This window comes from Micropterus salmoides, unplaced genomic scaffold (assembly GCF_014851395.1).
Source record: "Micropterus salmoides isolate LMB-PRFRI ecotype aquatic unplaced genomic scaffold, ASM1485139v1 Ms_hic_scaffold_2, whole genome shotgun sequence".
Lineage (NCBI taxonomy): Eukaryota > Metazoa > Chordata > Actinopteri > Centrarchiformes > Centrarchidae > Micropterus > Micropterus salmoides.
In genome coordinates, this window is record NW_024041150.1 from 41,851,219 (window position 1) to 41,862,299 (window position 11,081).

At 40.9% G+C, this 11,081-nt stretch overlaps 1 protein-coding gene across 1 annotated transcript; it reads left to right on the forward strand.

Annotated features, from left to right (window-relative positions):
* Positions 1–4,786: 4,786 nt before the first annotated feature.
* Positions 4,787–8,550, forward strand: LOC119911977. The gene is made up of 7 exons (XM_038730949.1): positions 4,787–4,961; positions 5,014–5,037; positions 5,461–5,547; positions 6,249–6,417; positions 7,730–7,860; positions 7,980–8,215; positions 8,461–8,550. Exons 1-7 carry the CDS (start codon positions 4,787–4,789, stop codon positions 8,548–8,550), a joined length of 912 nt encoding a protein of 303 aa, XP_038586877.1.
* Positions 8,551–11,081: the final 2,531 nt, after the last annotated feature.

Sequence of the window (11,081 nt, forward strand, 5' to 3'; positions counted from 1 at the left end):
TTCTCTTGGGCTTGGTTACTTGTTGAACAGTTGAAGACATTCAATAGAAATTAATAGAAGTAATCAAAAGTAGTTGTTACTATTGCTTTAAATAGTTATAATACTGTTGCATTTGAATAGGGTAAGTCACCTTCCCAACACTGTATGTGATGTACTGTATAGATACTGTATGTATGTTTTAGAACTTTCATTGATTACTTTTGAAGCTCTTCATGGCCTCTCTCCCTGTTACAGTATCTCTCAAAAGTGAGTACACCCCTCACATTTTTGTAAATATTTGATTATATCTTTTCATGTGAAAACACTGAAGAATGACACTTTGCTACAATGTAAAGTAGTGAGTGTGCAGCTTGTATAACAGTGTAAATTTGCTGTCCCCTCAAAATAACACATCACACAGCCATTAATGTCTAAACCGGTGGCAACAAAAGTGAGTACACCCCTAAATCATTTTTGTTGCCAGCGGTTTAGACATTAATGGCTGTGTGATGTGTTATTTTGAGGGGACGTGAAGTTTCATTGTTGACGCGTCGTTACAGAAATGCTGTTTAAGGGAGAGATAACAGACTTTGTATTAAGAACATTTCTGGTTGCTCATTTCTAAATGCATGCAATACATGAAATGCTTGGGGCAGTATCGCTTCCACTGTCTGCCATGACTGCTTGACTGTAAAGCTTGATTTATACTCCTCCGTAGGGTCTACGCCGTAGGCTCCGCACGTAGCCATGCATTTATACATGTGCGTCGTTGTTCCGTAATTCTGCAGTTACAGCCCCACGCTAGTCGCAGTAGCGATACAGCGTCCACTGTGTTGACTTTTGCCGGTCAAGCTAACTTCCGGTTTAGCGCTGCGCTAACATGAATTAGGGTAAAACTGTAAACGTGCGGCTGGTGTAGCCTTTTGAAATGTTACCGACCGAGTGGATCACATTCTGATAGCGAAAAGGGGCATTTCGTTCGGGTTGCGATGGTCAAATATATTGATCCACCATGTTAAAGCCGCCGTTTTGGCCTCTAGTAAATGTTACTATAAAGCACGTGGTACTTCCTGTCGGCTCGGAGGTATTGCAAGGCTACCCAGCCGACCAATCAGAGCTTAGTCCGTGTCGACTTGACGTGTAGTTACAGTTTTGAGGAGGTGCACGTCAGGCGACGTAGCCTCTGCGTAGCCCCATAGCCTACGCCATCACCTTCGCCGTCGATTTGACGCGGAAGTACACTTTAGACTACTCATAAAGAAGAAGCCTTCCTGCGAGAAGCGGAAAGCAACGGAGAAAGAGGCTAACAGCAGAACGCTTTTTAGTTTTTACAAGTTTTGTACGCTATTTCATCACTAATAAAGGTTTTGAGGCAAAATAATCCTCTGTGTAGAACTTGAATATTACCAGTTTTACGAAAGTTGACGATTCCAAAATCAAAGGGGGTACTCGTAGGGTCGTGCGGACGTCCACGTGTCTCCCGATTTTATGGCATCAACTGATCTACTGCGCATGTGTTGAACGAGTCCACCAAGCTGACTCCAGAAAGTAATATATACAGAAGTAGTCCGCGTCCGCAGCTGTCCGTGTGCACGTCCGCTCCAGAGTATATTCGAGCCTGTGCATTCAGACCAAATACGATTTTAATCCTCTCAATGCTTTTCTTGTGGGGGGTTTATCGTTGAACTACTGCCAATTTTTCACACACAACGCGGTAATGCAAATAAACACAACCCACGTTTACTACAGCTGTATGTACACAAAGTCAACATTTTGCTGGGATTTAATTGCAAAACACAGATCAAACTGATGCCGAAATAACTACAATGTGATGCCGATTTGTTAAACATGAATTCATGCTTTGTCAGGTCTGTCAGGAAGACCGCAGGACAACAACTTTTAAAATGTTTGTTTTCTGAATGGAGTTTGGATCGATCAGGGCTACGTTTTGCTAACTTGCTCACAGTAAAGTACGATAGTTGAAATAAAGTAACGGACAGTAACAGTAAAGTAACAGTATATTTTCTGAACTCACCAGGTAATTCAACTTGCTCGCTTTCTTTTCTCCAACAGAGCTCTGAGTGCCAATCAACACTAACAACAACACTGGAGCTGGATGTGCACGGAAGCTCCCTGCCAAGAAGCTCCAGTGAAGATAAATCAATGTTGTAATCCCAAAAACTAAAGTCAAAGCTGATTTAATAAAAGCATTTTACTCTGAGCTCCTCCTGCGAGTAAACGGCGTAGTTGTTTATTTGTTCAAAAGCTGCAGCGCTGCTCCTGGCTCTGTCCTCGGCTTTTCCCCGCTGCTTAGTAGTTCTCCGTCGGCCAGCGGTGTCTTACTTCTCTGCTTTGCCTGGTCCTCTGCACACAACGCTCTGAAGCCGTCGGTGACATCCGGATAATCTCGACGCTGATAGGCTATGGTGACTCAGAGACATGAGACTTTCTCACTCAAGCTGAACATTTTCAACTCACACGAAGGCCTCCGCGTTGCCGACAGCGCCCCATCTGCACCAACAGGAAATCTTGGCTCTCCGTGTCTTTGCATTGACTTTGTATGTAAACGCACTGTCCCGAACGCTCACTTTGCTTTTGGTGTGAAATCAGCATTAGACTTACTTCCTCAGTTTTATTCTCCAACGACCAGACATTAGGCTGTTGCAATAATCTCATCACGCCTGGATTATTGCAACAGCCTTTTCACCTGTTTAACCCAAAAATCTATTGATCGACTCCAGACTGTCCAGAACTCAGCTGCCAGGCTTTTAACCAGAACAAAGAAATATGACCACATCACTCCTATTTTAGCTTCATTACACTGGCTCCCAGTATGTTTTAGAATTGACTTTAAAATTCTTGATCACTTTTAAAGCTCTTCATGGCCTCTCGCCTTGTTATATTTCTGACCTTTTAGTCCCATACGCACCAGCACGTACCTTGAGATCCTCGGGCAGAGGTCTGTTGTCTGTTCCAGAGTCTCGACTGAAAACTAAAGGGGACAGAGCGTTTGCTGTCAGGGCCCCGAGGCTCTGGAACAGCCTGCCCGAGGAAATCAGGTCGGCTGAGTCAGTGAACTCTTTTAAGTCCCTTCTTAAACATACTTTTATAGGAGAGCCTTTCCCGATCTTATTTGACTTTATTTTATCCTTTTATTTTATTCTATTTTACTAATTTTATATTAATCTGTATTTTAGTCTTTCAATGTTTTCATGCTCTTATCTTGTTTTTTTGTATTATTCTTTACACTTGTTAAAGCACTTTGTAACTTGTTTTTGAAAAGTGCTCTACAAATAAGGATTATTATTATTAGTAGCCAGGATAGGCTGGGGAGTGGAAAAGCCTCTAGTTCTCATTAAAATGGTTTTACAGTGGGTTATTTCCAAATGACAACATTTTGTATTGCAGTTTTGACTGTAGAAAACGTAGCTACATTATTTACAGAAGTGTGGATGTCCATTTACATCAGTAGGGCTTATTACCTTCATCTGTCCTTTTATCATCATCAGGATCCTGAAAAAGCAAAAGACATTAAAGTTACAGTAAAGATAAGTTAACCCCCAGACATATCATCACAAAGCCCTAACATACCAGGAGCTGAAACCAGAGTCCCCTCAGCCAGCTGGTCCTGAGGCTCTCTGCAGTAACAAGTTCCCAACAGCCTCAGGACAGCAACACCAACTCAAGCAGACCAAACCAAATTATCAGCAAGCAGAAAGAAAAAATGTTGAATACTGAAATGAAATGAACAAAACACAAAGTAAATTACAATGTTATCTGACCCTAAAAATTCACACTGGCAAATTACCTGAGCACAATAAAAACTAAGAAACATGTTACAACATACAGACTGAGTGAACACAGCAAGAGGAGAGACTCTGCTCCCAGTGTGACACGGGACAGGTAGAGACAGAGCTGCACTTTCTAACCTCATGCCCCAAATATAAAACACAAAGACAAAAACACTTTGCAAACTTTTCACAAATATACCTCGAATTCAAATCTATATCAGACTCACAGAAACTCCAGGACAACCACTGGAAACTTAGACTAATAAATAATACTAGTTATACTATTAACTACTAATAATACTAGTAATAGTACAAATTTTCAAATTATTATTTTTGATTATTTGATATTTTAGTAATTGTGTTTTTAAATCTCACATTGATAGATTTTTTTTAAATTAACCAAATTTTGTTTTTGTCTATTAATATATACACACACACACGTTTAAGGTTTTATCTATTTATTTTATTTAAATTTTTATTATATATTTTTTAAACATACACGCATATACATGTACACGCCTACTATTTTATTTATTATTTTAATTTAATATTATTTTCATTTTCTAACACACGCTTATTGTTTTATTTTAATATTTACTTTTACGTATTTTTATATGTTTTATTAACACCCAAACACAACTTTCACTGTTTTATTTCCTTATTTAATGAAATGTATGAAATTCATTGTCCTTATGTAATTTATATGTAGCTTTGGCAATATTGTTGCTAGACATTCATGCGAATAAAGCTAATTTAAATTTGATAAGCGAATCGTTAATAAATACAGTTAACTCATTTAATCCACTGGATGGTTGTGTTTATGCAATTGTGGTGTAGAAACAGCGGCACCAACATTTTTAACCAACAGGAGGCGGTAAATAATGAACGGACTCCTTTGTTTGTGCGTCTCGCCGGACACAATTTGTAGCTGCACCGAAACCCAAAACCACGCCGCTCGATCGAGCAGGTTCTTCCGCCTAAAAACACAACGTTACAGCTGTAAAAGTAAATTAAAGATGATTTACTGGATGAAGAGGAACAAAGGCGGCTCGGGGATTCCCGACAGCGTCAGTATCATGTCTAAGTCGGAGATCTTGAGAGAAATCGTCACCGAGAAACTGACAACAGCCGCGCAGGAAATCTTCGCGGTTGTGGAGAGAACCGTAGCCGGGTACGAGGAGGAGGCTTCGGGTCTGAGGCAGGAGATCGACCGCAGAGGAGGCAGCTGGAGTCTGTCCTGCAGCTCGGGTCAAACTACAGAGAAGAGGTCAGTGGCTCAGTTATTGCAGGAAGAAATAACGCTGTTAAGTTGCACAGTCACAAACTTCAGGAACTGCATTGGAAAAACTACTAATTTAAAGTTTCTTTGCTCGCTGACAAACCTGCAGACTCCTGAGGACATAGAATGAAAACGTACACACATTTTCATGATGTGACTTACAAATCGGCACAGAAAAAGCTAAACTTAATGTTGTAAATAATGTTGTTTCATGGTCCCTACTGTTGACCTGCAAATAATGGGACGTAACTTGCTGGACTTTGTTTTCTCGTTATTACCGTGGCAAAGCCTGGTTCTGTTCGATGAAGCTGTTATGAAAACACAAGTGGCTTTCAGCTGTTGATAGCAGCATTTTTATGGAACATCTGTGAAATAGTCATCTGAGTTTCTTTTTGCTTCTGATTGAAACAGAAGACCTGATCCCACGTCAGGAAGGCCATGAGACTGTTGTGAGGTTGGAAGAAGAGGAGGAGGAGGAGGAGCAGACACAGCAGTCAGGTGGGTCTTGACAATTTTCTAAAATGAGGAAAAATTATGAGGAACGAGTCAATTAGAAGAATGGGGGAAATTATAGTCCTTATTATGTTTAGTGTGTAAAATAAATTAACTTAACTAACCAAAGCTGTCAGATGGAGAGGAAACCGTGTGAATTATTATCACAGTATCAAAATGTACTGAAACGCACGCTGAAGTCATTTTACATAAGTTGTATATTGAAAACCACAAATACAATCAAATTAATTAAATTAAATAACAGCCAACAATACCTTTTATGTAAGATATATCAAATGTGTATTAGTATTAAAGATGTTATTTAATATATATTGTTATGTGAGTAAATGCACAGTTATATAAATACATAAATAAGTCTGAAGAACACAGTGATTTTAATTGCAGTACACTCAGTTGTTGGGCAAAGTCTGCATATTTAGTTTTATTTTATGTGTTTATTTAACTTTTAGCGTTTTTAATATTAAAAAATTCCAATAAATGATATGAAAAAAGATCAATTAGTTGAGCGACATAAAATTTAACTATATAATTTTGGATAGTTAATTAATAGTTTAGTAGTTTAACAAACTGTTATGAGAATAAAAAGCCTGTCTTCTTAAATGTGACTGTTCGCTGGTTATTGTGGGGTATGAGAAGTTGTTATAGGCACTTTTTATTTTACAACCTTTGACTCTATCCGTGTCCAGATGTGGAGGTCAGTGTGAGCCCGGGCCCGTGGCATGATGATGATTGTGATGATGATGATGAAGATGAAGAGGGTGACGGTGTAGAGGAAGAGCAGCAGCTGTCAGCGCCACCAGCTACGAGCCCCAGACGAGAAGATCTGAAGGACCCAGACCATCAAATGAAACCAAGGTCACAAATCTCAGTACCACTTGAGACCACAGCTTAAGCAAAAGTATGTGAGTGTCTGTGTCTGAAACAGTTTGCGTCCAGGGTGGGAGGGGTCCTGGAGTCCTGGAGGCGTACAGGTCCTAAAGAGAAGGAAGGTGACAACCAATCACCTTCTTGCTGCGGTGATAATGATACGCTGCAGCCTGCCCTCGTCCCTGGCAGTGGCAGCAGCATACCAGATGGTGATGGAGGAGGTGGGGGGTGAGATGGTGGACTGTGGCCAAGCGGTGGTGTCAGGTCTCGCCCATTGTAATTCAAAGTGACAGTAAAACTGGTTCAACTCACAGCAGAATGCAAGTCAACAAACGTAAACAAAACAAACAGAGTGCACCAAAATACCACGGCTGCCCTGAGCAGCGCCATCTGTTACATTTCTTTACACTTTCATTTTTTACTTTCATGTGGTCAAGTGCTGTCGGATTGTAATCCGATCACCCAAAACGCATTGTAATGCCAGGTATAAACTGCCTCTTAGTATCTTTTGCTTGCTTGCTTTTAGCTGGTGATGTTATTTAGTTAATCCTCATTTAATAAAAAGTAACAATTCTAATTCATTTGCTCGTCTATGACAGTAAACTCAAACATTTTGGGTTGTGGACAAAACTAGACATTTGAGGACGTGTTAATTGATAATGCAAATTAAATGTAGCCTTGGCACGCTTATTAGCTTAGCATGGTTGCTAAGGATGGTTGTTTGGTTGTTGCTTGGTGCGTTGAGCAGCACGGTGCTGGTGATAGCAACATGTTGTTAGGTGGTTGTTATTAGCTAGCACATTGTTAGCTGGTGATGTAGTACTGTAGCCAAATGAAAGGAAATTTTTATTCTACATCATACAATGATATTTTGGACAACAGTTTGTTTGTCCACAACACAAAGCAGCTCCATAAATTATTGGTTTTCCCAGTTGGAGAAACTTGACTGGCCTGTACAAAGTTCTGACCTCAACTTCATCCAGCTTTGACATGAACTGGACTGTGAGCCCGATCTGGCAGTGCTGGACCTCACTGAAACCTCTGGTGTCTGAATGAGAACAAATTCCTGCAGCTGGTTCAACATCTGGTAAAAGCTTGAAACCAGCAGTGTGGAGACTGTTGGAGCAGCAGATTGATGAACCACACATGGGTGTAATGATGCTTCAGTGTCCACAAACCTTTAGTCATGAACAAGTACAGTATGTTCACTAAAGTGATAATCGATAGTCAGAAGTGATATAACTGCAATAAACACTAAGCTGTCTTACTTAATAACCTTCTAACAACCTTCATCCTCTAGGTCCATTTCCCCCACAGCCTGGTCTGACAGGAAAAGGGCCAGCAGACCTCAGATCAGTGACACACAGAGCCACATAGATCTCAAAATTCGTTTCCTGGAAGACTCAAAGATCAATGTGCTCTCAACAAGCGGTACATTTCAGAGACTTATACGTAATGATTAATTAGTGACTTCATTAATACTTTATCTGCACAGAGGCTTCTGTTGGAAAGACTGACTTATCCTCACAATAAATTGTTGTCTGTTTTAGGGCTTTATAAACTTCCGGTGCAGGAGCTGCAGTGTCCTCGTGGCCTGCAGGAGACGGACTTCCTGGACCTGCTGAGGTCCACCTTCCCTCAGCTGGCTGATCAGAAACAGTTTGACTTCTGCACATTTGGCAGGAGCAGGATGCCCCAGCCTCTGACAGTAAATACACTGACACCAGAGGAGATCTACAAGCGGCTCATCGACGCACGAAAGACTTACCTCTTCATCCGACTGAAGGTACTTTGGACTAAAAACAGCATGAAACTGTATGTCTACACAGGACAGTGTCCTCTTTGCATCATCAGTGTCGTTTTTAAAGCAAAATATCCATGAAATTAACGTGTTGCAGTTCTTCTTGTTGTTGTGGCATTTAAATGACAGCAGGGTAACATTTGTTACAGAAATATATTTTCTGAACGTCTTTCTGTGTTGCCCTTTGGTCATTTTGAAATTGTTTGATTTTTTGGGAACAACCTGTACAGACTGAAGAGGATCCTCAGAGCAGCAGTGAAGACCGTCATCCGTTGAGAAACGAGATGATTCTCCATCCAGCTCTGCTCCACGTCAGCTGATCAAAACCCAAATGAACCCCAGGTAACTACAAACTAAAGAGAACGACACATCTGAGGCACCTTCTCCCCACACTCACACAATACCTAAACCTCTGGCTCCCTCTGCAAACACACCGGCTTGCCCGCTCTCTTGTCTCTCTCTCACTGTATGTGTCTGCTCCCCTGACTTTCTCCATCAGCATGTGTCATAAAGTCGCCGCATGCCGGCATGTTAATGACGTAGCCTATCAAACGAATAAAAACATCTTCACTTATGTTTTCACCGTTGCTTACCTCCATAGAGGATCTCCTCCTCTGTGTTCACTCTTGTTAATAATTTTAATTTTACATGTAAATTTAGCTGCATTTTTGATTACACAATCACTTTATCAAAACCCATCATTCTTTGTGTATGATACTTTTCACATAGCTGGGTGTCCCCCTCAGGAGAATCTTAGGGAGTTTCCCATTTGGCTCAAAAATGCCATCATCTCACAGGTGGTTCCTTGAACCGCTATTCTTGGCATTAAATGCTCATTATCTCCCATTCTTGACGCTGATGTTACTTGTTGGGTATTCCCTATATTTTGTTTACAGATAATTACTCATACTCCTCTATTCCCCTGCTTCAGTCTGTCAGTATGCTAGTATGCTCACAGATAATTGCATCCCCTTGTTGCACCTGGATCCTTTTCTCTTAAAAACAACAGCATGATCGTTGATCCGTGACCTTGATCTAAAGCCTCAATATAGTTCGGAACGGACGGGTACACGGACAGCTGCGGACACCACCGACTACTGTTTATACTAGTGTTGGAGTCAGCTTGGTGGACTCGTTCCAGCGAACCTTCGCGGACACAGAAAGTAAATCCTTGTCTTAGAGCTTAAACTGCCAGTAATAGTTATCTTTGTTTAAAGCAAATGATTATACATTATTATACAGAGTGAAAGATTAAACTTTTGGAACACAATTTGAATACTCATATAATAATTGCAACAATGAAATGCTGAAAATAACAGCAAATACACAACACCACTGACGTCATCGTCTCTAGAAGTAGAATAGGAGCAGGAGCCAGAGCCTTCAGCTATCGGGCACCTCGGCTGGGAATTAACCCTTGTTTGGGTTTGGGAAGCATCCATATGATGTAATGTGCCAGTTTCTACAAACCTTTAGCCATGAACAAGTACAGTATGTTCACTAAAGTGAGAATCACAAGTCAGAAGTGATACGACTGCAGTAAACCCTAAGCTGTCTTATTTTGTTATTAACCTGCTAACAATCTCATCATTCAGATCCATTTCCCCAGAGGCCAGTCTGAAAGCCCAGCAAACCCAGATCAGGACACAGAGCCACATAGATCTCAAGATTCGCCTCCTGGAGGACTCGAAGGAAAATATGCTTCTAAAACGGGTACATTTCCAGTACTTTATGACGGATTAGTGGTGAATTAATAAGTTATCTGTAGAGGATTCTGTGGAAAGATAACCTCACAATAAATTGTTGTCTGTTTTAGGGCTTTATAAACTTCCAATACAGGAGATGCAGTGTCCTCGTGGCCTGCAGGAGGCGGACTTCCTGGACCTGCTGAGGTCCACATTGCCTCAGCTGGCTGATCAGAAAACAGTTTGACTTCTGCACATTGGAAGGAGGAGGAGCTAGCCTCTGACAATAAAACACTGACACCAGAGGAGATCTACAAGCGGCTCATCGACACAAGAAAGACTTACTCTTCATCCGACTGAAGTACTTGGACTAAAAACAGCATCAAACCGTATGTCTTTACACTGGACAGTGTCCTTTTGCATCATCAGTGTAGCTATTAAAGCAAAATATCCATAAAATTACAGCTTTTTCCCAAAGCGTTGGTTTGATGAAGGTGTTGCAGTTCTTTGTCGGCATTTGAATGACAGCAGGCTAACATTGTTATAGAATAATATTTCGGAATGTCTTTCTGTGTTGCCCGTTTGTCATTTTGAAATTATTTGATGTTTTTTTTTGGGAAAAACCCTGTTACAGACCAAAAAGGAGCCTCAGAGCAGCAGTGAAGATCCTGTAGATGATTATCCATCCAGCTCTGCCGCCACGTCAGCTGATCAAACCCAAATGAACCCCAGGTAACTACAAACTAAGAGAAGACACATCTGCTCACAGGTCCAGCACTGTGCAAAGGTTTCAGGTAGGTGTGGAAAAGTATGAATTCTTTCAAAGGCTAAACGTGTGAGAAAATTGATGACAACACACAATAAGATTTGCCTACACTCTGTTTGTTCTTATTCATTTTCTATTTCTTAATGATGCAAACAGTTCCACTCAACGGTTTTGTCCAACATCTGTGCAAAGAAAGGCAAGGGCACAAGACGACACAAATGCACCATTGTGTCTATGTAGATTCTCAGTCATCAGGTCATAGTTATCCAACGAAGGTTAAAGTCAAGGGCAATTTCCAACCTACCATCCAAGAAAGGAAGGCTGTGACATCTCTGAGCAAGGATCAAAAATCACTATCTACCTGCTGACAAAGGAAGATGCACTGTAGTCCTTAACACAA